This window comes from Xyrauchen texanus, chromosome 7, assembly GCF_025860055.1.
Source record: "Xyrauchen texanus isolate HMW12.3.18 chromosome 7, RBS_HiC_50CHRs, whole genome shotgun sequence".
Classification (NCBI taxonomy): Eukaryota; Metazoa; Chordata; class Actinopteri; order Cypriniformes; family Catostomidae; genus Xyrauchen; species Xyrauchen texanus.
In genome coordinates, this window is record NC_068282.1 from 17,540,336 (window position 1) to 17,568,105 (window position 27,770).

General features: G+C 38.3%; 1 protein-coding gene across 1 annotated transcript; it reads left to right on the plus strand.

Moving 5' to 3' along the window:
• Nucleotides 1–1,648: 1,648 nt before the first annotated feature.
• LOC127646553 (protein Jade-3-like) lies at nt 1,649–27,735 on the plus strand. The gene is made up of 12 exons (XM_052130306.1): nt 1,649–1,828; nt 8,698–8,758; nt 14,823–14,882; nt 15,033–15,112; nt 15,281–15,438; nt 19,559–19,749; nt 20,216–20,427; nt 20,579–20,746; nt 21,117–21,233; nt 21,750–22,208; nt 22,743–22,860; nt 25,919–27,735. The coding sequence occupies exons 3-12, from the start codon at nt 14,834–14,836 to the stop codon at nt 26,770–26,772; spliced, it is 2,406 nt and encodes an 801-aa protein (XP_051986266.1). The 5' UTR covers nt 1,649–1,828; nt 8,698–8,758; nt 14,823–14,833; the 3' UTR covers nt 26,773–27,735.
• Nucleotides 27,736–27,770: the final 35 nt, after the last annotated feature.

Sequence of the window (27,770 nt, forward strand, 5' to 3'; positions counted from 1 at the left end):
CCCTCATGCCATCCAGGATGAATTTTTTGGTTCATCAGCAGACCACAAATTAAGATTTTTAGAAGAATTTCTCAGGTATTATCCAAAAATCACATAGTTCAGCATAAAAGTAATCCATATGACTCCAGTGGTTAAAACTATGTCTTCAATAGCCATATGATAGGCGTGGGTGAGAAACAGATACATATTTTAGTCAATTTGTACTATATTTTCTACTCTGCTCAGTCAGTCTCCACTTTCACATTCTTCTTCTAGTGTTTTGGTGATTCAAATTCTGCATGCATACGCCTCCTACTGCGCAGGGAGAAGAATTTCTAACAAAATAAATATTGATCTGTTTCTCATACAAACCTGTCATATCACTTCTAATGATATGAATGGAGTTCACTCGATCAATAAATATCACTGGAATCTTATGGATTACTTTTATGCTACCTTTATGTTCTTTATGGAGCGTCAACATTTTGGCACCCATTCACTTGGATTGTATGGACCTACAGAGCTGACATATTCTAAAAATCTTAATTTGTCTTCTGCAGAAGAAAGTCATACACATCTGGGATGGCATGAGGGTTAGTAAATGATGAGAGAATTTGTATTCCTTTAAGGACTAGTTCACCCCAAAATCATGTGATTTTGCATAATATTTATGTAATTATTTTTAACTTTATCAATTAAAAAAATAATTACATATAAACATAATTAAGAAGAATATGAAGTGATACAGATAGTTTAAGTGTTGTTTCTAGCCTTACAGGAGCCCTAAGCAAACTGAGGGAGGGGTACCCCTTCGGTACCATTCGTTAGGTCCCCCTGTTGGCTTGGGGGCCCTAAGGTGCTGTTATACCGCTTACGGGGTGGTCAAACTTCACTTTGCACTCCCATTCAAACGCATCCCAACGAGGGAGACCATAAACGCAACCTCATGCAAAGAAATGTCGTACTATGTTGCAAATCAAAATCCATGATACTACAAATCCATATGACGAGAGGACCCACGACCAATAGAAGATTGAAACATCACACGCTGACCTCTTGGCTCAATACAAAGAATACATATTTCAAAGCTGCGTGTTTTATTGTTGCTGGAAAGAGAGTAGACAATATATATTAACATTTTTATATAATACTATTTGCTATTTATGATGTATTATTTACTTACACTAAGAGCTCTCCAGTGTGACATCATATTCTGGCTGTTGCATTCTCTAAAAATAATGTGCGTGTTCAAAGCCTAGTGTGACTGCTCCTTTTTGGTGAGTTACAATTTGTGAGTTACAATTTTAAAAGTTTGTTTTAGTTGTAATGTAGAACTTATAGGGAACTTACATGCCATTCATCACTATTATGGTAAAATTACAGTTAAAGTTCTACATAATATTCTAGGTACATTTGGCCCTAGCTATGTTGTGGATTGCAGATATTTCCTTGGGTCTTCAATATGCTTTCATAGCAAGTCAACACAATTGATGATACCGAGATTTTTCATACATTAATTATATTTGAGTAGCACTCCTTAGTGTCTGCTAGGGAACATTTAACTTTTCCTAAAAATAAATATGCAAAACAGTCCAGTTTCCACTGGCGGTCAGTCAGAAGGGCCATGGATAGGCGGAGTTTAGGACCCAGCGGTCGGCTAGTACAATAGGGCTGTTGTGTCGTGGTGAGAGGGTGATTGCTGCTTTTGGGATATTGACAGTGGGATAGAAAAATTAACAAAAAAACACACGCTTATTTGCCTCGTCTCTGGACTGCTGACTTGAAGACAGCCCAGCGGACTCTTTCGCCTCGTGCGATCGGCCCGTAACGGTGGAGTTTGGGATTTGAGGTAAGGGTGCAGCACGAACAATACTGCTCATGTCTTCACACAGGACTCAGTGTGCCAGTTATCCAGGCAGCGGCCTGCTGCTTCCTACAGGTCCTTTATGAGCAGGGTTTTACCGTCTATATCAGATAACTGACAATATTGGTGTCAGCGATACCGACATATTTCCGCGCAAGTTTGACAGTACATACTGAGTGGCGTTATATACATATTGGAAGTGTAACTGTGGCAGTAGGAGTGATTGTAGTGACTGGAGTGTGTTCGTCATGTAGGGCGGCTCGAGTTTGGCGCCAAGGCCGTCAGAAACCTTTAATCGTTCAGCAATGGAGGACACACCACCTAATGCTCACACAGTGTTACAGTACTACTCTTTAGGAACGACTTAGAGTAAACCGTAAATGTTTTTGCCATGCAATTCTTTATTAGACTGTATGAAAAGTTGTATCTTTTGATCCAGCATGGACAGAGTGTAAACTGACAACTGTGTTGCAGTTCAATCACAATAATGCACAAATGCTGGCTAAAACTGTACGCCCTCGTTGCATCATAATTTAATTTACAAAGGAAACGAGGCTATGTTTGATTGTTTTTGTACGTTGTGTAATGCCGTAGGTTGTTGCATAATTACACTGCTTTATTTAATGCTAGAATGTGTAGCCTTTTTTTAATGTTTTGCGTTCAGTATCAGGCTTGGAACTCGTGTAGCCAAGCTAATTTGCTTTCGAATGTTGCCTTACAAATGTAAGTTTTTGTTTTCTTCGTACAGTAGAGAGAACGCTGTTGACATTGTTTAACCATAAATGCAACGAATGAGACCACAGATACAACTTTGTATAACAATCTAAAATTGAATGTAGAATTGACATAAAATCTCGAATTCTGAAGCGATACGTCCACAGTGGAACAGAAAGTTTGGAGCGGAAGTACAGTTTATGGAATGCGGGATGCCCTCCTCGAACTTCCGTTCCCCCTCTGCTTCCCGCGAAATACCTAGCCATGGGCTTTAATGAGTATGCTTCTTGTCGAGGCCCAATTTAACACTTAAGTATAGGTTAAACTGCAAGTATTCACAAAATAATTTAAAACGTTGATTAGCCAATGTAATAATAGAGAGGGATAACATGTGTAAGATCAGTTTAGTAATGTATTTTTCTATAGATCTAGCAAATGGGAGGGTTTGTTAGTACACTAAGCCAGTGTGAGGTGGGGTGTAGTAGCCACTGATCTGTTTTAGTGTTGGGTGGTCTGTCTGGGCAGTGCATTGTGCTTTATCATGATGCAATGGAGTGGGGGTTGGCTCTGTCATTTTGTATCACAAAGCAAGCCAACCCCACCCTGTGACTATTTTTTCTTCTTCTCCCCTCTTTTACCCAAATTGTAATTCCCAATGCGCACTAAGTCCTCATGGTGGCGTAGTGACTCTCCTCAATCCGGGTGGCGGAGGACAAATCTTAGTTGTCTCCGTGTCTGAGACCATCAATCTGTGCATTTTATTGCATCATCTTATTCTGAGCACTTTACCACGGAGATATAGCACGTGTGGAGGTTTCATGCTATTCTCCACAGCATCCACACAAAACTCACCAAGCGCCCTGCTGTGTACCACATTATAGCGACCACGTGGAGGTTTCCCCATGTGACTCTACCCTCCCTAGCAACCATTTGGTTGCTTAGGAGACCTGGCTGGACACCCTGTGACTCTTGAACAGATTAAGTTGTCTCCCCTTTCCGTTAAGGTAAACATACATACTTAACGCAAGTACGCAGGCACGTGGACCCATTGTACATACATTACGTGCACTCTTGTGTTGCTCTGGTGGTTACAAACCTTAGACCACAAGAGGGCAAATAATTTTTAGTCGTGGCCACGAAACCGATGCTGCATCCGAAACCAGGGAAATGCTGCCTTCGTAGGCTTTCTAGTGTGGCAGGTTTAAAATAAGGTGCTTTTCAAACTGTTCGGAGACCATTTCAAGGCCATGTGTCCACCAAAGAATTTGTTTGCCAGCTGGAAATGCCAGGCGTTCTTCTGAAAATGCCCAGCTGGGAGCACTTGAGAGTGCCTTTTGGATGCGCTGCGTTTTTTCAGCTGAGATGCTTTGGTTGCTATGATTTGGAATATCAGCCGAAGTAATGCGTGACAAGTACCTAATTTCACAGACAGTTTGTGTTGTCAACAAGTACTGAATGTAAAAATGTCGGCTCAAGGAAGAGTACTTGCTCTGGCCCTTGCTCTGGATCAGGGATGGGCAACTTTGAAGGAGGCGACGACCAATATCTTTTTTCCTTTCTACCAAGAGGCCGGATTACAAATCCGCACTCTAAAAATGTTCACCCCTTTACTCAATTTCCTCATTTATTTTAAGCGCATCTAATGCAATGTTTTTTTTTTTAAATTGTTACCTATATAAAAAATGTTGTTTAACAATATTTATAAAAACTAATATAATTACTTTTTAATTTGCATTTTGACTAAAACATGCCATTCACATGTACAAATTCATGTTCAACTGACAAGCAATATACACCAGACTTACATTTTCAAAAAAAAGATCTAATTTGCATTGTCTACATTTGCAACAGACAAACAGAAATGAACAGATAACATTTTCAACCCCACCTCATAAAACAGCTTATAGGTATTAGTTAAAATCTAAATATTATCATCAGTAACAATACTGGATACAAGAACACAAAATTTCAGTGTATTAATAAAAAACATTTCAGCACCACAACATACACGCACGGACCGAACAGTCCCATGCATCAGAGAACATTCTCTCTATTCGCAAGACTTTTCAACAATCAGTCAGGCATCTCAGTCGTGCATTTCTTCAAAGTTTCTGCCTCCTCTAACATCTTTTTCATTTTTCACAAGCACGAGCGAAACCGCATTAGATGTCTTTGGTGATTCTGCACTGTCACGGATTTCGTAAAAACTTTTGATGATTTTTATTTACCCTTTACATCTGTGAGGAGAGCAGCTCTGGTGTATGTATCTCTCATACTGTACACCTCTTTGATCATTTGATCAATAGTGTATTTGCGAATCAAATTGAAATCGTTAATGACAGATACATTATCCATGCAAACAAAAGTAATTGGTTCCACCTGCATACATTAACAATAGCGCGTACTATGTCGCTGACAAGCCAAATGCCCATCCCTGCTCTGGATGAAGGGAAGGCTGAACCATTATTATTCATATTAATATTGTGGTAGTCTGAGAATGTCATCTGGTACAGACATGAATACTCAGAGACCAGCAAACAACTTCTCCATTGTTGTTCAGTCGTTGTACAAGTAGGATGTGACGTTTGGTCGTTGTAGTTTTTGTCCCGCCCCTCCACCACTGTGATTGGATGGCTGGTTAAAAAGAGACTGTGACGAGCGCTACGTTTTACACAAAGTTGAACATTATTCAACTCTCGGCGACCAGAAAAAAATGCTAAGCGCATGGCGTTCATTGTGGAATAGACACTCCGCGCCTCGTCACACTGCTGGCTTTTTTAAATACGCGTCGCTCCCATTGCAAACAATTGAAAAAATACGCTGGCCTCAGGAAAATACGCTGGCTGACCGGAAAACCACTTGGTGGACACACGGCTTAAGAGTTCCATTCATTCAAAACAGCTGTCAGTTAAGCCATTAAGTAGTCAGCTGCCTACATTTTCGGTCACACTAAATCCATTTATTTTTCTTTTTTTATCAGAATGAGCTTTTGAATTGAATGCTATGGCACTATTCACACCATTTCCGACAAATTGTCCACCGAAATCCATTTGTTTTTTTTAAAGATTTTTTTTCTTCTGACTGCAATGAAAACTAACTGACCAATAATTTTGCCAGTTTCTCTGCTGTTGCGCAATCCAGTGCGTTGGTGGCGCTAATCAACTGGCAAACAGGTGCTATGCTTTTTTACTTGTCTCACGCACAAAAACTCTGAATTCAGTGTAAATATGCAGTAAATAAATTATATAGAAGCTGTAAACACATTCTCTCAGTTTAGAATATTTATGTAATATGCAGATAGCTCAAATTGTATATTAAATCTGTTGTTTTGTCTTAATGTTCAAAATTCATTATATGTATATTACTATGCATGTTATATTATCCTGGCAATAAAATTAGCAGCAAGGGTCAGCAATTAGTTTGGACTATGCTCGTTGTAAAATATCCCATAAAAAAGACTTGCATGCAGTATTTTAGTATGAGTGTAGACAATTTAATTGCTTAACGTCGCTGCTATTTTATTGCAAGGATAATATTACAAAGTATTCTTGTAACTGTGCTTTATTTCTCACTACGCACAAGAAACCCTGAATTGAAAACCAATATGCTGTAATTAAATACAGAATAGACCATGAGCCAGTGTTTATTTTATTTTTTATATTATGCATAATATGTTATACTATATCTGTTATTCTTATGTACATTCTTACATGTGTATTTATATTGATATATCTTAGTCATTACAAAAAGAGACGTTGGGTTTGAGAGTTTGTTTGGAATATACTCGTAGCAAAATACATGTGCCAATTTAAAGACAGGTGCGCTCACTGTACGCATGTAAACAAAGACATTTTCGCTTACACACCAGATTCGAATGGGTAAAGAGGAGTGTTCCTCACAACACCATCGCATGGCTTCAAAATAATTTGCAAATATACCATGCAAGTGATATGGATGAGCTTTTGGAGCTTGACAGTCACACTCACAATCCCCTCATCCCTCATTCTTGTGTTTTACGGATGAAACTCGTTCATACGGATGATTTTACAGATGATACTAATTTTGATCGAGGAGAGTAAGTAAATGTTGGCAGAATTATACATTTTTGTGTGAGTATTGCTCCTTCAGCAATTACATTTTGGGATTTTTTTTTTTACAGCTATATAGATAATATTTAAAAATTTGTCATGTATTAATGTAACACAGAAAGTATTCAGAAAATAATAGAACTATGTAGTCCTAGTGACACATTTTATTCAAAAGTTCATTCATTCACGGTCCTCCTAAAATTCAAGCCTGCAGGTCCCCAGTAGCCATTCAGTCTCATTACTGCTTCCTTTTCAAAACATTCAGAATGTGTGTTCGGAGAAGTAAGTGCACCAGAAGCTGATGTTCGTCTGTGCATTTGAAAGCATGCCTGTTACTGTCACAAATGTGGATTCAGATCCCTGTCAAAAGTCCTCCAGGGAGTAGGTCAGGAGGCAAACTGAGAGCTTTTTCCATTTTACTTATTGAAGCTATTATCAAAATTCATAGCTGGATTCATCAAATGCCTGGTTTGTACAGTACTAATGATCCATACATGATTGATATTAAACATTTGGTGATGATTATTGATGATAAAAGGGAATTCTGGTAAATTCAGTGAAAGACAATATTGGCTTCCTAAAGGAACCTTGGATTAAATTCCTCACACAAAAGGCACAATGACAACAGCAAGAATCACCTTTTTGTTTTATTATTGTATTATATTATTGAGAATGTAGGTCATTGTATGACTTAAATAGTCTAAAAGCTGCTCTGAGCAGTCAGATCTGGTCATTATTACACTTATCACTGTGGACTTTGGGGGGGGGTCTGTCTCGTCGCCACTAGTACTCCATCCTGTATGCTAAACTATTACATAACACTGGCACTTTTGTTTCAGATTCAAAGCATTTGTTCTCTGGATTGAAATTATAGCTGTATAACACAAGCTTCATGCTCTTTTCTTATGATAGGTTTTCTGGTTGATATGCAGACAGTGAAATTACTGTAAAACTTTGAAGTTCCTGTTTACGTGTGTAGTGACTGAACTGTGTGTATCAGAGGGCACTATGCATTTAACTTGAGATCAGCCTACTTGACATGCTGCCAAGTAGGCTGATCTCAAGTCTTCCCTGTTTCCCGTCTATGGGTATTTATAGTATCCACAAACACTACCACATAAGTAACCAACTCAAGCAAATTGTCACCATATTAAACAACAATTCTAGGTTATAAAAAACTTGCTTTGTTGGAGATGTGGCATATCAGTTAGTCCATGTTGCAACTCGTTGGGTTATGATGCTCTTGTGGGTGATGCAAGTTCAAGTCTTGGGTCATTTCTTTCTTCCTTGTTTTAGGTCTGCTGTTTTAAAAATAAAAAACATATCCTTTGTGATTATCTGTCTCTATGTTGCTTTTTATAATGGGGATTAACACATTTTGTCAAACTTAAGTTTGCACTAAGCTAACTGAAATCACGTCTCTTGTCAGAGAATTGTCATGACAGGCGGGTTTGGCTCAACTATGTTCAGATTCACAGAAAAACAAGTGAGACTATTTTATAATCCAGATTTGGCTGGATATTCACTTTAAAACAGTTTTTCTTCATTTCAGAACATAGTTCTGTGTTTTGGCTTTGTAGTGCAGTATAGATGCCACTATCAATCTTGTGCTACTTTGAGAAATTTGAGCTCAGACATCCACTTTTCATGAGTTATCTTTGCTGTTCACATTATCTTCCAGAATCCTTTGTGCAGTATATTAGTAGTTCTCTCTCTATTTTTCTTTAAAGAAATGGAGGTATTGTTTTAGTTTAGGCCTGAGTTTATTAAACTCATCAGAAATGGTATTACTTTAAGTAATGTGCCTTGCTTATAAGCTGTCCATTCAAGCTGTATGTGTTTATAGGCTACATATTTCCATTTTGTGTGGGTTGGCGGCAATTGCTCCTAGAGAGCCTGGTTAATATTTATTTAAGGAGGCCACTCTCAGACTGGTATTGGAGCATAATAAATCACATTATACGCTGTCCTTTGCTTTGTATCTGATACCCGTTTTTTAACAACATAAGTTTTGTTTTCTTTGCTAATGTCTTTTTTATTTTTGTGTTCCAGGAATAAATGAGGCGGAAGAAGCACAGTGGAGGAATACACTAGCATTCGCTTTGGATTTATGGTGAGTGCACAAAAGGAAAAACATACAAGGTGGTGTTACAAAAAAGTTCTGTGGTGGTATCTTGGTACAGTGATCATGTCAGATTGTTATACCATGTTACTAAATGAGCTTAGGCTGGTGTTAGCAAGGGTGGGAACTGAGAACTTTTTTTTTTTTGTTCAGAAAAGTTCCATTTATAAAAAAAGGTTTATTTGATTTTGATGACTTTTGGTATAGTTAAGTGCAATTTTCCACTTATTCAGAGTCAGACCAAGCACTGTACTAAAATACTCTTCTTAATATTATACTGATGCTCAAGTTATGAATGTACAACTCTAAATGAAATAATAACTGTTAAAGTCTTGCAAGCATGTAGTACAACATTAGGCTACATAACAGTCTAATGCAGGGGAGAGCAACCATTTTGACATGGAGTGCAATTTTTTATTTTTCTGGTCAATGGCACAAGCCAATCAGCTATTTAGCCCTTTTCATTGAAAGCTGCAAAATCCTAAAACTTTATATCCAGGTTTAATTTATATTTTGAATAGACTTTGAATTTTGAACCCCACAATGTGGGTTTATGTTTTCTCTTCATAATGTGACCATGGTTTAAGGAGGGTGTACCTGTATGCTGGGTTGGAAATCTCAATGATTAATAGTGGTGTTTTTATTATAACATGACGTGTTGTTCTGAAAGCAAAAAGAAACAAATGAAACGCGGAATGTTGGCTGTCATCTACGCAGCCTGACTGAAGCAAAGTGGGCGCGTTTACTCGTGCGATTAACCGAAAGTGAAGCGCTGCCAGCTTGTGATGTGTGAATGGCTTGCACGCGCTGCATGAGTCCTACGAGCATGCTGCATAGCCTCCTATTCCGCTGATGAAAACATGCTGCGTGATCTTGAGGAAGGATTACATACATAATTTCATCTGAATAAAATAGTCTACTCCTCTCTTGCCATTGCTGGCATGCCGGTGATTACCTCTCCATGTGCCAATGCATAGGTTGCTGACCCCTGGTCTTAAGCCTAGTGTACACTATATGACTCAAGCTTGTCTCCTTTGATGTTTTGAATCAGTGACTGGTCTGCGACGAAAGGTCTTATTGTGTGCGCACTCCTGCGACACCCCAAGAGTAGTTCCAGATGTTGCGACAGTTTTCAAAACTGCTTGATATCTGGACGTCTTGTCGTCAGATGTGCGCACTGTTCCTACAAGTGAGAGATAACAATGAGCCAATGAAATCTATAGAGAGCACAAGAGGAGGGCAAGATATTGGAAGCAGAATTAAAAAAATATTAGAATTATATAGCTTCAAGAGTAATAAGAGTCCAAAACAATGATTTGTTTGCCTTCATTTTTAGAACCATCATGTTAGGTAGCACAAATTATTTTTACATTCATGACTGTTTATAGAACCAACAAGAAGTAGAGTTGTGCAATGATTTTTATGTGTCTTCAGATTGACGTCCTATATAAATGTCCAAAATTTGGTGATCTCTCATTCCGTTCAAAAGTTATAACCATTTAAGTAAATGTGGCCATCCCCACTTTGAATGTTTTGGCATACCGTTGCGACGATGAATCGAAAGTTAAAACTTTCTTTGCTAATTATTGATATTGGGACTAGAGCTGCACCTAACGATAATTTTTTTATGGATTAATCTAACGATTATTTTTCGATTGGTCGATTAATCTAACGACTAATTTGCCGTTTTTTCTAAAGATTTTTTTATTATTATTTCTTGATTAATATAACAATTAATTAACCAAAATAAATGTCAAAAAAACTTGTCTCATTCATATTTTAATAAATTCTTCACTTAAACACAAACAAATGTACAAGGAAAAAAGTATGCACTGCATGGTATTATTCTGCAACCAAAATAGCCCTGTCTTAACTGGTAATCTCCATTTTACAGTCCAACATTAATTTTATTTTGGAGAGATTTTATGAGATCTAAACTCGAGGTTACACAATGTTTTGATATTCCTCCTGAAAGTGACTTGACTTTTACAATTTGTTTAATTTATTTTGTTGTTTGATTGCTAAATGTAGATTGCACTTTCCTTTTACTCGAATTGAACAAGTTCTTACTTAAAATCACTCCAAAATGAAATTAAAGTAATCTACATTTAGCAATCCAACAACAAAATAAATGAAACAAATGTAAAATTCAAGTCACTTTCAGGAGGAATATCAAAACATTGTGCATAGCAGTCCAACGTAAAATTATTTTACAGTAAAATTAGTGCAATTTGAGTAACACTTAAATGTTTTTCTAACAGGAATAACTAAAACTTGTGCATTCTTAATCAACTCTCAGTAAAAGAAACATTTGTATCAAAACAATTCACAAGGTAGGAACCTAATAATGAAAATTAGGGTTCACGATTGTGAAATTTGGCTGACAATTAATTGTCAAACAAAGAATTGCGATTATGACTATGATTACTGTTTTAGGACTATGATAAATGTCTGTTTAAGGTGTTTCATGAATATGATGATTAATTACCTTACCAACTCACTATGTGTGCTTCATGCACACAACCAAGCCATTTAAACAAATTTAGCTTGTGTCATATAATAAAATAAGGGTATATGATTTCCTTTTTAGGCTTCAAAAATGTATTAATGACAGTCAATCATTATAAAATAATTAAAATAATATTTTAATTATCAAAATTTTTCTAAATAACTAAAATATATCTCTCTTATTTGTCCGATTTTCTTTTGATCCATTAGACTTTCAATGTTTTGTTTTCTTTTGCTTCTTTTATATATTATGCAATAGTAAAATATTTCTGCCTTCAATTCTTCACTTTCACACATTATTTTAAGGCTCTCTGATTAACTCACAAACCCTTATTTCTCATGAAGGAATACTTTGAGATTCTGTTTCTTGCATTTGAACATCTTCACAGAAATAGAGCAGGGCATCTCCTCTCTCTCACTGCCTATTATTAAACTGCGTGAATAAACCCACTATGACCACAGATATTTGACATTACATGGAGGTAAAGTGAAACTGGAGCACTTTGCGTTCACAACACAAATCTGTTTTCGCAGGAGTTTTGTGCACGCCTCTGTAGACGGCGTGCTCATCAGAGCGCTTGACAAGTGGTTCATCTTCACACAATCTCGAGAGCTGCTCTTGTGACGTCCACGGTTCCCTGAGATGCTCAACTGAATGAGACACTAGTGCTTTTTCCTCCGCGCTCATGAGACATCATGCAGGGAAAGACGAGGCTGAATCCAGCTTCTTAATCAACTGCTTTTTATTTAGTAAAAGGGCCTCGGACCCTACACAACTCCATCACAGGCGAGTGAAATGTTAAAATGTACTTGCCAGTGGCTAATAACAGACATTTATTGGTCACATAGTGTGAAATTTACTTGCAATGTAGAGGGCTGCATGGCCGTTAAATTAAACAGAAAATATAAAACGGCCAAATAATGTACGGCTGTGATAAGCCATTTTGAATTTGCATATCTTACACAGTACCACATTGTTGGGTCTCTGGCTAAAATACTCCCATGCTTTAGATCACCATGGGCAAGTTTTTTTTAGCTGCAGTTTGTTCTTTGGGGAATCCATGCTTAAACCGTGTGATGGCATTTTTATTATTCCGTTGCGACGCACCGACGCATGTTATGCAAATCGACGTATTTCTGTAATAGATTACATCGATGAATCGTCCCCCTAATTGGGACTCAAGAGAATCTTTCTTCACTGGTTTGGTTCAGATCGGGCAAACGGCCTTGGACTTGTTTGAAAAAGTCGTTTTTTAAATAATCTTAAATATATAACAAACGATTTGATTCACACCAATGCTTCTTGAGGCAAAGTTGATCAGAATGAGTAATTTATCATATGGTATGAATAACTTGTGTCTAAGTGAAACACAGTGGTATGTACAATGGTTTATACTCTGAAATATGAAAAACACGATAGCACTTCCTGCTGGCCAATATTTTTTACATTTTGCACAGACCTCTTGGGCCAAGAGACAAATAGGCCTACCACGTTTCGTTCCGATCTGCCTTTTCTAACAGCTACCTAATAGCTGCTAAAGTTAATTGGTCGATGGCAGCCATGTATAATTGGCCACGCCCACTATGTACGTTTTGGCTTACGGTTTGATGATGAATACATTTTCATTTTGGGACTCTGCTGAATCTTTCTGCCATGGTTTGGTTCCGACTGGGCGAACGGCCTAAGACTAGTTTGTTTTTCTATATTTTTTCCCAAACAATCCAAAATAGTGGGAAAACGAATGGGCGGAGCAAAACCTTTATGTATTCCAAAAGATTTGCAATGATGCAAGGAATCAGGAAAAAATTATTTTGTTCCTAGGCCTTATGGTTTGAGTAAGAGTTATGGCCCAAAATATTTTTGTTGTTGTTTTGTTCACTGTAGCGCACCCCATTTGGCCAATCAGAGCGTGTCCATGCATATGGCTAGCCAGCCGGAGTACTACCATCCCCCAAAGTGTCAAGTCTCTAGGCCTTATGGTTTGGTCTGCACTATCAGATTTAGGGCAGAATAATAATACTCACAAATACAATAAGGTTTCAGCTCTTTGGGCTTGAACCCCTAATAATAATATGAAACTTCACCCACATATCCTTACCCACTGTCTTTATTAATGTCAGCTGTTTTTCTTATGTTTCCTTTTGAAAATATCAAAATAGGCTCGAGCTGTTCTTTAATGTTTGTTGAAAGAGGAGAGAAAATGTGGGTGGCAGGAGACCAAAAAATAATTAGAACAAAAAAAAAAATCATCCACATATCCCTACCCAATGTCTTTATTAATTCCAGCTGTTTGAAGAAAAAAAATCATTTTCAAATTTGTGCAAATACACTGTAAAACAGTAGTGAGCCTTGTAATGTGTTGGGTAGCAGGAGACAAAGATAATAAGAAAATAAATTAAATCCTCACCCACTTCTCCCTACTAGCTGTTTTTATCATTATCCGCTTTTTTATCATTCTTTTTCCTTTGCAAATGTGCCAATAAAGCGTGAAAACGGGCATGAGGAGTTTTTTGACACTTTATAAAGAATAAACCACACTAGTTTGTTTTTATATGCATTTTTTGTGATCTATTTGAAATGAATCGACACTAAGTGCAGCTTTAACTGACGTTTTTTTGCCAGTTCTGTGCAGATTTAAAGGGAAACAACCGTACGATCAGAGAATTTAAAAAAGCGAATGCATGAACATGTACAATAGGCACACGGAAATGAGCAGCGTACACACACGAAGCTCAATTACAGGTACTGCACTAAAATAACTAAACGTCATGCTTGGGAATATTAAGAGACAATGTGCACCGGTTGTTATATGCTTTCTTTCTCGTCTTTTACTTTTTTGCGCTTTATTATCATTCAGTAAAACACAAACGTAATGATTGAATGATACGTCCTCATGAAATCAGAGACTCTCTCCTCGAAATCCGAACACGAATGTTCAAAAGAGATGTCCAGGTGTAACAGTGATGTCTCACTTGTACATTTGTGATCGGATCACCAAAAACCATTTAATAGCACTGGACACATGGTCGTGTAGTTGATGCACTACAGTCCTGAAGTGTTCGCACCAGCATGACGAATAACCGGACTGTGAGTTGCATGGTGCCGACAAGTCGTGTAGTGTACGCTTGGCTTGTCTCTAGAACTGTAACTGTTTATTTTATGTTATACTTAAAACATGTAAGACTTCAATCAGGCAGTGCAGTTACCAACTTCTCATTTATGCCTCAAAGTATGCAAACAGGCCGTTTACAAGAATTGTATAAGTTATTTCTGATTTGTTATATCTGCTCAGTAGAAATCTAAAGTTGTCTTATAATTTTTGGCAACAGGCTGCTGAGGGCAGTAATTGCAATAAAAATGGCATTTCTTATTTTCAAATTATTCTTCGTCAAAAGTACTGAAGGAATCGTGAAGAGGAATCAGAACCAGAACCATTTATATGAAAATAGCTCTATTATGAAGTAAAATTATCATTGTACCTGAATGGTTCAGGTGGAAAGTCTTTCTCTGGAGCTTGATCTGATGTTGTACTGTTTCTCACTGCAGGATACATCAGGATGAAACGGCTCAGGACTTCAAGCAGTAGTGATAGTTCAGATAATGAGAGTGAGTAGAAATGTGCCATATTGAATTCTTTATGAATGTAGAAGTCAATGAACAATATTTAAATGTCCTTTGTGAAGCTGTAGCTTTATGTAAATTTATGGACAAGAAAGGGAAATATGAATTGTCTCACTCCATTGTCTTACTGTAAAGGTCCCTCGACGTCCTTCTCCTTTAACAAGTATGGAAGCAAACCAGGCACCCCCGCCTCTGCTCAGAAGAAACCAGCAGAGGTAAGCAGAGGAGACCTCAACCTGTTTTGCAACATTTTTGCCATCAACAAAACTATAAGAACTACACTAAGAACTATAGAGGCTTATAGGTTTTTTTTACAAAAAATAAATAAATCATATCACTCATTCAGGTTAATGTGTGGATCTCTTCCAATTTCTATCTTGTAGGTGTTCAGAAAAGACTTGATCAGTGCAATGAAGCTTCCGGATTCTCACCACATCTCTCCAGAGGATTATTACCTGCTGGCTGACACATGGAAGCAGGAATGGGAAAAAGGTGTACAAGTACCCGCCAGTCCAGACACCATCTCTCATCCCTCTGTGAAGTATGTCATGAATTCTCATAACAAGCATTTTCAGTACCTTGGCATATATCGAAGAACAATAGTATTACCATCTAAAGGCCCTTTCCTACTGCAGGAACTAAAGCCTGTTTTAGGTACTTTAATTAGGTACTAATGCTTTTCATTATTTTTACTCATGAGGAACTATAGTTCCTCTAAGCTGCTTAGAGAGACTTTTTTTTTTTAGCTCTTTTGGGAGAAGAGGGACTGTAGTAGGTGCTGCAGCCTGTGATTGGTCAAACACGTATGATGCACAAAGCAATGATAAATGCGAAGAGTCAACCGCCGCCATGAGTAAACAAATTTCTAGCTGCTCTCCTTAGAGGAGTTTGCTAAATTTCCAATTCTGTTAACAGAAATAACTACCGTAATTTCCGGACTATAAGCCGCAACTGTTCTCCCACGCTTTGAACCTCGTGGCTTAAACAATGATGCGGCTATGTATTCAAATTTTATTTAAAAAAAAAAAACATTCTGTGACGTGCTCAGTTTTTTGGCAGCATGAAGCTTTCATTAGACCAATGAAATTGCCGAACGGGTTAATGTCAAACAACTTTTTTGTTTACGGTTTAGATTAAATCGAGCGCGCTCAAACTTTCCATCATTTTGATTACGGTAGTCATTTTGTCACCCTCATCATGGCAAAGACACGGAGAAATGCATATGATGCAGCTTTCAAGTTGAAGGCGATTGATCTGGCTGTTGGAAAAGGAAATAGAGCTGCAGCACGGGAGCTTGGTCTTAATGAGTCGATGATAAGACGTTGGAAACGGCAGCGTGAGGAATTGACTCAGTGCAAAAAGACAATTAAAGCTTTCAGAGGGAAGAAAAGCAGATGGCCCGAACTAGAAAATTTGCTCGAAGACTGGGTCAACACACAGAGAGCAGACGGCCGAGGTGTTTCAACTGTGCAGATCCGACTGAAAGCCAAAACAATCGCCAATTCAATGAAGTTTGAGGATTTTAGAGGTGGACCATTGTGGTGTCTCAGATTTATGAGACGTAAAGGCCTGTCCATCAGGGTACGGACGAGTCTGTGTCAGCAGCTCCCTCCCGACTACGAGGAAAAAGTTTCAAACTTCCGCAAATTCACTGATCCAAAGATAGCGGAGCATTCCATTGGCCCGCACTACATCATAAATATGGATGAGGTTCCTCTGACGTTTGACCTGCGGCTTATAGACGTGTGCGGCTTATTTATGTTCAAAATAAAAAAAAAAAAAATTCAGTGGGTGCGGCTTATATTCAGGTGCGCTCAATAGTCCGTAAATTACGGTATTAAAATTTTTAATCGAAATAATGACATTTTGTCCCGATTAATTAATCGCATATACAAATATTTGCTGAGAAAGTCCCATAAATAACAATAATTCAATATATAAAGATTATACATATTTATATCAATATATAATTATACAGTTATCTTTAAATATTAAATTTTTTATATATATATATATATATATATATATATATACACAATTAAAAATATTCAGATAATTAAAATGCATTAAATTCTTGTAGCAGAAGAGTTAATCATTAATAAGACAATACAAAAAGTGGCTTTGGAATACAATGTATTGTTTTCTATCATATTATTGATCATAAGTCAATCATTGGCATACAGTTCACAGCAATCCATTTCACAAGTGAATTTGTCAATCAGTTTGAGATTTATTATGAGGGCTTGTTTAAGGACCGTCAATTTACACCTGCGTCAGACATGCTTGTGTAGCGTCTCAGGTGCATTGCATCATAAACATAACATTTTTAGTTCACTGTGTCAAGATAAATATAGTTTCATACTTAGAACACATCTTGAGATCTCTTGGTTCGGATTTGTGATCCATCAAGTGTTTTGAACGCAAGAACGTAACATGTTTTTGTTGTTCTGCTGCTCAAGGGTGTTTTTCTTCACTGTATAAAATGCGCATTGCTACACAGCTGAAGTTTCACTTACTGCCCTCTGGAGTAAACAGGTGGTACTACAAACTTGCATTTCTCAGGAATCTTCCATATCAGTGCGGGCATTGCGATTAAATGCCTAAATATTTTTAAATAAACGTGTTATTTTTAGTCAAAATAATTGCACTGAATTAACGTGTTAAATCGACAGCCTAGATATAACATAAATAAATCTATACAAAGAATATCGCCTGTTTCACATATTATGTGTGTGCGAGGGGGGGAGCAGAGCCCTTACAAGTAATTCTAAACTGTCCACAAACTTGCCGCAAATTTGCTGCTTGTAAATTTCACATGCAAATTGGCTTTTGATTTGCTGCTAATTTTTGCCAGAAGTTTGCAGCTTTTCGTCGGTGGTGAATCTGGAAAACAGAGACAGTTTGCCGCAAAGCTAAGTTGCCTATGAAAATTCTCTGTGGCAAATATGCGACAAGTTTGCCTTAAACTCGATTTTCATAATGGAGCTGCTGAGGTACTTCAACGAGAGACTCATTTTGAGTTTTCATTGCATCTGTACTGTGTGACTTTTCCACCGACATGGTTCAGAGGCGGGTTCTGCACTGGCCCCCAAAGCTTGCTGAGCTCTTCACAGGAACCGATTACGTCGGGGGATGGAGGGCGTGATTATGTTTCATCACCAGGTATCTTTCCAATCAACAACATTAGCTACCATCTGCAGCAAGGAGAACTTTTTTACTCTATAACAACAATAAAGACCCCACAAAAATGGCAGACATCAAAAACATTTAGGAAGTGAAAAGGAGCACTCTACTTGTGATATGGTCTTCTCTGGATATCCAAGATAAACTAGAGAGATTGCAAAGGAAATAAAGTCTACGAGGAGATACAGCAAGAAATTATGCATACCGGCTTTGAAAATTGATAAACTGATCTTATTTAGTGCGTTGTTTTGTTCAGCAAGGGGATTACTAGTAAGGAATATTGCTGCTATCTGTTATGTAAACCGTGGGATTTTCAACAAGACGTCAACATATTATATGTAATGACAAAAATCCAAATATAAACAGCTGCTACACCAATGTTAATAACGATTCTACTGTTATAGTTGTTAGTACTTCGCAAGATAAGCAACTTATTATCTTATCATTTAACAAAATGTTATACATAATAATGTAATTACATGACATGTTGTCCTGGGCACAATATCATCTCTGGCAATCTTATTGAGTAATGTAACAATGTTGGATTGCATTTCTCTGTATGTTTAATTATGTCCTAAAAAAAAAACGAAGTTAAAACTGTAGGATTCACAAACTCAGTGCCATGTTTGAGGTAGTCAAGTAAACCAACCCCGTAGCCACATAACCTGTAAGGTCAAGGTTCAGCTCTCAAGTTAGTGGAAAGTACAGTTGGTTTACAATAGGCTCCAGATTGCCGAGCACAGAACCATCGCCATTTCAATGGAAAAGGGCTATGTGTGTGCTGTGTGACTATACAGAAAATAAAGTGATTTCTTGGTTACTTTGTTAAATTTTGCCTGTGATAACAGAAATAAATAAGATGTTTATCGAGTGTGGTAATTTATATATTTTAAACTAAAGGAACATGAAAATTAACGAAGAAAAGTTTTACGTGCCTGTTACTGCGTGGTTAACTTGCATCAAGATTTCTTTTTTTTTTTTTTTTAAATCAGCAGGTGAGTCAAACCTTTACTGTAAAGGATTGTGTTGATAAATAGGTTTACAGTGCATTTCTATCATGTTTTCTCCCGCTAAGTTCAGTGTGTGCTGTGGTTCAAATATCATCTCTCCTCTCACTGGGGCTTCGGGGGTGACACACTGTGACCTGAAGACACAGTTTGTGTAAAACAGCCCTTACAAAACTATTGCTCCGAGTCTGTTGTCCTCCATCAGTGTTCTTGCTATTGAATCGTGCATGCAAGCAACAGCAGAAGAAAAATGGCCTGCTCTAGATGACGTCAATAAGGGGGTTCCTTTGTGTGTGCGAATGCACGAGAGGGAAAATAATTTTTGAGTGTGCCTTTGTACCATGTACCAAAGTGCCTTTGTCACTGTACCATGGTACCACCACAGTATTTCTTTTGTAAGTAGGGTCTGCTAAAGGACTTCTTGCAAGTGAATTGATTGTGTTGTTTTTTTGTTTGTTTGTTTTTTTACAGAATAATGGCAGAGAAGCCAAAGGAGGTCCTCTTCACCAAACCAAGGAAATTTATTCAGTGCTGGAATCAGGACTCTACGGATACGGGTTACGTCAACATCAAAGAGCTGGCAGAGGCCATGTGCAGATACGACCTAGACGATATGGACTTATACTGGCTCCAGCAGCTCAATGCAGAGCTTGGGCAGATGGGTAAGAGAGAAAATGGCAATTAAAAAGAAATCTAGATTTGGTGTCATGGAGCACTACAAGGCTCTGCTTTTTTTTTTTTCCCAATTTGTGTTATAACTTTCACAGGGTGATAAAGGGCTAGTTCACCCAGAAATAATCATTCTGTCAGTATTTACGCAACTGTAGGTTGTTCCAAACCCATATGCCTTATTTTATTCTGTAGATCGCAAAAGGAGATGTAAGGCAGCTGAATGCTAGCCTCAGTCTCCATTCACTTTCATTGTATGAAAAAAAGATGCAATGAAAGAGAACTGTGACTAACATTGTGCCGAACAAGTTTGTGTTCCACAGAAGAGTCGTCATATGGGTTTGGAACAACATGAGGGTGAGTAAATGATGACAGAAGTGTAATATGGGGTGAACTTTCCCTTTAAGAAAACAATGATCATCTTCACTGAATGAAATAACATTTCTGTGTCTGTTTCAGGTGAAGGGCTGGTGGATGAGTTGACAATGGAACAGGTGATGGAGGCACTGGAGAGGCAGTGCCACGAAAACATGAACCACGCAATCGAGACCGAGGAAGGGTTGGGAATAGAATATGATGAGGATGTCATCTGTGATGTATGTCGTTCACCTGACAGCGAAGAGGGCAATGACATGGTCTTTTGTGACAAGTGCAACATTTGCGTGCACCAGGTATGACTTTAATATCCTGTAAAGTAGGCAGGATGTTCCATCAGCTCTTTTGTATGTGCTTTTTGGTGAAATTTTTGTAATGTTGTTGAAGTTATAAAATAGCCTTCATTGTAACATAGATCATACTCTTTATACTCTTTTTCTGTTGCAGGCCTGCTATGGCATTGTGAAAGTGCCAGATGGAAACTGGCTGTGCAGAACGTGTGTGCTTGGCATCAATCCTCAGTGCCTTCTTTGTCCAAAAAGTGGGGGTGCAATGAAGGCCACCAGGGCGGGCACAAAATGGGCTCATGTAAGCTGTGCTCTCTGGATACCGGAGGTAAGCTGTGTGCAATAATGCCTGAATTATTATTCTTGTATGCTCCTAATGTTGGTAACCATTAGTGGCGCTTGCCTCAAATCATGCATCTTGTTTAGAAAAGGTGGTGTGCTATTAGTATTCCAAGCAATCAGACCATTTATATGCATTAAGGGATCCAAGCCAAGGGATCTTTTGAATTAAGCCACCAAGCCACCATGTAGCAATGAGTTAAACTGCTCTGCAAAACTGCAAAACAACAGCCTTGCAATTGCCCTCAACATTTGGGTGGCATGCTATGCATGGGCAAGCACCACTCACATTTTCTTCAGCTAATATTAGAAATCTATTTAATATTATTGGAAGTATTAAGAGTTGTATATGTATTTAGGTGAGCATTGCGTGTCCAGAAAGGATGGAACCAATCACCAAAGTGTCTCATATTCCCCCCAGCCGCTGGTCCCTCATCTGTAGTCTCTGTAAGCTCAAGACTGGAGCCTGTATACAGGTAATACAAGAGGACAAAGAAGCATGAAGGTTTTGTGTTTAAGTGTTTGTTTTTAAAGGAATGGTTCACCCCATAAATTATAATTATGTCGTCATTTACTCACCCTTCTACTCATGTACTCCTGTCATTTCAAACCCATATAACTCTTTTTCTTCCATAAAGGGCAAAATGATTTTTTTAAGAATATCCTGGCCACTCTTTTCCTTATAATGGAAGTAAATGAGTACTGGGGCTGTCAAGCTCCAAAATGACAAAAAGGCACCATAATAGTGGTCTAAATGACTTATTTTTTTATATGTCCTGTAGAATGACTTTGTTCAGGTGATCATTCTGATTTTTTTAAAAACTGGATTAACCTATTCCTGGAAAAGATCCAGATATCGTTTGGCTTCAGAAGACTTAAAATGTAGTTCACAAGTCATTTTCATCACGTTTATGATATTTTATGGTTCTTTTTTTCTCAGAATTTATATTTTTGAGTGAACTCTCCCTTTAACACTGTCTCTAATCTTTCAGTGCTCAGTTAAGAACTGCACCATCCCTTTCCACGTCACTTGTGCGTTTGAGCATAATCTAGAGTTGAAGACCATCCTGGATGAAGGTGATGAGGTCAAGTTCAAATCCTACTGCCTGAAGCACAGTAAACCCAAAACGAGTGAACTGGGCTTGAGCCCGGCCCGTCATAAAGCTCCGACCGAAACGGAGAAGCTGGGCCTGAGGGCGCAGAAACTTCAGGAGTTGGAGGAGGAGTTCTACACCCATGTGCATCCTGAACAAGTGGCCCAGGACCTTGGACTGCCTGTCCACTTGCTGGATTTCATCTTTCAGTACTGGAAGATGAAGAGAAAAAGCAACTTTAACAAAGCTCTGCTGCCACCTAAAGAAGATGAAGAGAACATGCTTCTGCTGCCACAGGAGGACAGCATACATACACGAATGCGCATGTTCATGCACCTACGGCAGGACCTGGAGAGGGTGAGTTTCCCCGTTATCATGGATGAGATTGTCCTTTTAATAATTATATATATGTAGTGGATTTCTGGTTAACCCAGAGGAATTATGTTGGTACTATATAACTGCCTAAATTCATCTGCCTAGAACTATAGTCCCACTGCCAAAAAGACAACTTTACAGCTGAAGTAATGCATTTTTGTATGGAAGAAATACCCAAATATAAGTGCATTAACAAACATACAAGCTTTACATTTCTGCTTTAAAACTCTCCAGAGAGCCTTGCTGCGTAGACTTCTATTGTTAGTGCATTAAACACAATTTACATAATACAGATGTTTATTTAACACTAATTATTGGAATGTTCCAGGTTCAAGTGCATGCTTGCTTCTGTATCATCTGTTATGCTTAAATGTATGTGGTGGTTTACGTAAAATTAATAAATGCATAGTTAAATTGACAGGTTTACATCTATGTGTGCTGTGGCCATCAGAGTCACATTCTGAGCATTTGGTATTAGAGGTCTGAACCATATGTGTGTGTTTGTGGTTTTGATAGGTGAGGAACTTGTGCTACATGGTGAGTCGGAGAGAGAAACTGAAGCTGTCTCAGAGTAAAGCTCAGGAGCAGATTTTCAATCTGCATGTCAAGCTCATCAACCAAGAGTTATCTGCAGGTAACAAACTTTTTTATTTCTTATATTTTTGTAAATGAATTAGTTTGAGTGAGGGGAAACAAAAATACAGTTTATATTTTATCTTTTGACTTTAGGACCCCATTTATATCTGGTATTAACATGCATCTTGGATGAAATAATTACAAATGGACAACTGTCATTACAAGTATAAACAAGGTCCATAAGGATTTGTGATCGGATCACTCGAACCACATTCGGAGGTAGTCAGAAATTTGCATTAAATTGCAATTGTAGCAGAAACACAAATCCATCCTGAAGCGCCGTGGACAACAGTAAAGCACTGCCTATTCACCTGCAGTGTTAATCTTCTCAACAGAATTATTGATGAAACTCTTCGTTGATGACGGTTTTATTTATTTTTGTCAACGATAATGAAGATTAGATGAAAAAGACACATGACGATAATCAGACTTTTTTTTTTTCTTTTTTAATTATGAAATAATTTATTCAAATAATCCAGTCATGGTGTATGTTGGGAATTCCCCACTTGAGCTGCAAGAGCTGAACACCTGTACAATAAACTTTACTAAAGGGATAATTACCTCAATCAAACAAATGCTATATATGTGAGATTAATCTGCTATATCCACAACATAAATTTAATATTACAACTTACATCTGGTCAGACACTGAAGCAAATGAACAAGTGAACATGAACCAAGTTACATGCTAGTTAGTATTCATAGTTTACGTTGTAAATGCGCTGTGTTCTTTAAAGAAGTGCTACATGTAACGCAATATCCTAAACTGTATAAATGTGAAGAATTCACAACAGTGTAACTAACTTCTAAAAAGCAGCTAATACTTCTGTATATGCATTAAATGCTATTATTTCAGGAGATCAGGTTTTCAGGTAAGTGTTCTCATTAGGGATGTGCCTAATTGTCTAGTCGTCCAACAACTGACTAGTTGATTAGTTGGGTTGACAACTAACTTTAATATTTTTAGTGGTGGTGGTTTTAAGGGGAGAAGCTTTTTCCATATTAATTGAGACATCTTCTTGGAGATCGTTTTTCTTGATTTATAGCTTACTGTGCTTAAAAGTGGTTAATAGTCTGTACAGTAAACCCTCTGCAAAAACTTTCGTCTCGTTAGTCCATTTATGCACCGCATTGACAGTACATTACAAGATGATCACTGCCAGACGTTAAATCCTATGCTGTGAGGAATATTCCTGTATTTGAGGTGCTTTGGAGAGATTAAAGCCTTTTGCTGATTCTGTCTGACGCTGCTTAAATAAATAGTTGCAATAAAATATGCTTCAACTGCTTGATGTCGTGAACTAGATGTATACTGACGTTATCTTGCAGTTCTGCACTTTTAAGTGCACAGCAAGGATCGCCTTGAAACAACCTAACTCTCGGTTTACATTGAAGCACGTCAATCTGCATTTAGGAACAGCATAAGCGGTTTTGTGCCGCTCTGTATTGAAGTCTTTATTATTATTATTTTTACTATAATAGTTTTGTTCAGTACGATGTTATAGCTATTTAGGCTATTTAATTGTTCCATAACCATTAGTTACCATTTTGAAATGCTGCACTTAGCATCCATATATCCTTCTGAAATGCATCTGATCGGGCCTATTTTTTACATTATTATATTTATCACAGACTAGTCCACTAGTCTTTCAAACAACCGACCGACCGACTAGGGGGCCTGGATAGCTCAGAGAGTATTGACGCTAACTACCACCACTGTAGTCGCAAGTTCATATCCAGGGCGTGCTGAGTGTATCCAGCCAGGTCTCCTAAGCAACCAAATCAGCCTGGTTGCTAGGGACAGTAGAGTCACATGGGGTATCCTCCTCGTGGTTGCGATTAGGGGTTCTCGCTCTCAATGGGGCACGTGGTAGGTTGTACGTGGATTGCGGAGAGTAGCATGAGCTTCTGCATGCTGGGAGTCTCCACAGTGTCGTGCACATCGAGCCACGTGATGAGATGGTGGATTGACGGTCTCAGAAGCGGAGGCAACTGAGACTTGTCCTCCGCAGCCTGGATTGAGGTGGGTAACCACGGCATCAATAGGACCTACTAAGTAGTGGGAATTGGGCATTCCAAATTGGGAGAAAAGGGGATTAAAAAAACAAAACAACCGATATAGTCGATTATGAAAACTTTGCACATCCCTACAGTATTAAACATACAGTAAATTGCTTTAACGTGTTTAAATAATTGTTTTGTTTTTGATTTGGTTAGTTTGGTCTGTTACAGTTTGATTCATGTTTTTGTCGTTTTGCACATTATCGCCAATTAAAATGTTATTTTTGTCGACTAAAGTTATATACCATATTAGTAAAATAAAGACATCAATTAATTCATATGACATGATGAATTTTGATTTTCGTGAGCAGTAACACTGCTCACCTGTCAATCGAACATTCTGCTAAAACAAGGGTTTAAAATGAGCTAGTTTTATAAAGAAGAAAATCGTACGATAATTTCAAACATGCCCAGCTAAATTACAGATAATAACAGGTTAGCAGTTACTAACAGTCACAGGAGACACATTTGAGAGGGGGTAGTCTCGCATAGCCAGATCTATGACTACGGTATAGGTTTGGGCCAGTTGTGTATATCCACTTCACTTTCTGCTACGTGCCTCTAATGCAACTCTAACTGTCTTTAAAAGATTTGATGTCACTATTCTGACAAACTTAGGCAAATTCTGTGATTATTTAATCCTCAAAAGCTCTCGTTCTATCAACGTGGTACCTTGTGAACATAACTCTGCTTCCGTCCTATGTGCGTCTGCTCGCAAAGGTTCCATTGAACCAGCCAATCAGATTTGCGCTCGAAGTTCGAGAAAGCTTTTTCCAGTTTTGTGTGCTATGTGCATCAGACGGTTAGAGAACGGACTGTGGCCGGTATGTGGGCGTCCTGCTGAGACTAGCGAGGGGGTAAACCGCTGTTTCTGCTGGTCACGGATCACCTAAGTTTAATTCAAACAGCCAAGAAGATCTCGTAAATAAAAGCTTTGACAATTTTGACAGGGGGAGACCGTTGGATAATTTATTGATTTCTGTCTTTATTGACAGGGCTTCCTGTGTCATCTTCTATAGAGAACCTACTGTTTCACCCACCTCCCAGGATAACAATCAAACTCAAAATGCCCAAAGTGTCACTTGGCAATGGTAAGCAATTCCAAAACAATTCCAAATCTGGTAATGGACCTCTGTGCCCGGACAACAGCGTTAATGTGTATGACATTGTTGAGAGTGGCATTGGCCAGGGAAAACCGCAACTCCATCCCAGCCGAGCACGGATAGAGGAGCGCGCTAATGGCCTCATGCCTGCCTCGGTCTACATACGGCGAGATGGTGGAACACCCACATTGTCTGTGAAACAAACAGGCAAACCCCTGGCTCTTCATGCTGCCCTCCATGGTCAATCATCCAATGGAAAGGGCAAAGCCGAACCGAATAAAACTCGGCAACTGAAAGCCAACGGAATTATAGAGAAGCCTGTGCTTCAGATAGACACATCCAGCCAGACGCCTACTGGGCAAGAAACACGCACCGAAATTTCAGGGAAAGGTCAGGTAGGTGGATTCTACAAAACCTCCCTTGAGCACTTCAGTAGATCCCTCAAAGAAGCAACTGTCAGTTTAGTACGAACTGAGGATCTTCGGGCCTTTGAGAAGAATGCACGAAAGTCCTCTGGATTCCCCAAACCGGTTTCCAATGAGCGGCCACTAGGTGGCAGCAGAGCATACCAAGACAGCGATGGTTACTGCCCAGATGTGGAGCTCAGTGACTCTGAGCCTGAGGCTAAGGGGAAGAGCCGGCAGGGAAGTAGGAGGCAAAACCAGAGAACTGCCGCTGGGGACTATCTCAAGTCAGCGACTCGAGCAAAACTATCTTTAAGCTCTAGGACATCAGTGAAAAGGTGACAATCTTTCAAAGTAATTAAAAAAATTCTCAAACCCACTGCCACAAATTACCATAAACCCTCCAGAGGTTGTCATAAGTGCCAGACTTGCCCTCAGACAGAATATTTTTTACTTTCCTCTGTTGAAATTCAGGCGATGGTTTTTAGTATGGCGTGCCAAAAATATTCTCCCCTATTTTTGTAATGGGTCTGTCTGTTGGATTGGTATCACTGTGTCTCTCTACCCAGCTCTAAAACATAGTATTTCTGCATTAAATGGACTCAGTAAGTGAGAGCACATCATGTGTCATGTACAATAGGTTTTATGGGCCTTGAAGCCATGTTTCTGTACATAATGATCAAAAACAAACCTCTTTTTTTTTTTAGACTGTATATAGTAGTTTGTGTTAAAATGTGGAACACATTGTTCAGATTGTTTCCACGCATTGAAACATTATCATACTTTGTTACTGATATGGTTATGCAAATAAATAAAGACTTAAGAACTCAGAAGTGACAAATGTTTGGTTGTTCTGACGATTTGTTTGGCCATCTGAAAGAACAGACCGTTTTCTCTGTCCTATTTCTCACCCTCCATGCCTCTGTATTTGTCTCTCTTTCTTTGTTGTTTCCGTTTTTTTTTTCTTTTGAAATGTTAGTATTGGGATGCTTGCTGTCTGATTTGCGCTCTCTGTTGAGAAAGTGTGTGTGCAACCTGAAATGGTCTTCCATCTTTGTCTTGAAATAACAGAATATGTCAGTTAAACCCTTATTTTTTTAAATGTAGAACGACACTTCATTATAGATGATTTTATTTAATTGTTTTTCACTTGATCAATCTGGCTATCCCTTGTCAGGTTATGTTTTATGTAAGGCCATGAGAAATGGCCTGTAATAAAAGATCATGGAATTTTACATGCATGAGAGGTAGTGTGGTATTTTAGCTCTAGAAAAACAATGTAAATGTATTTTGGAAATCTGGACAATTAGCTGGGCTCTTACAATAAATTGAACGTTTTT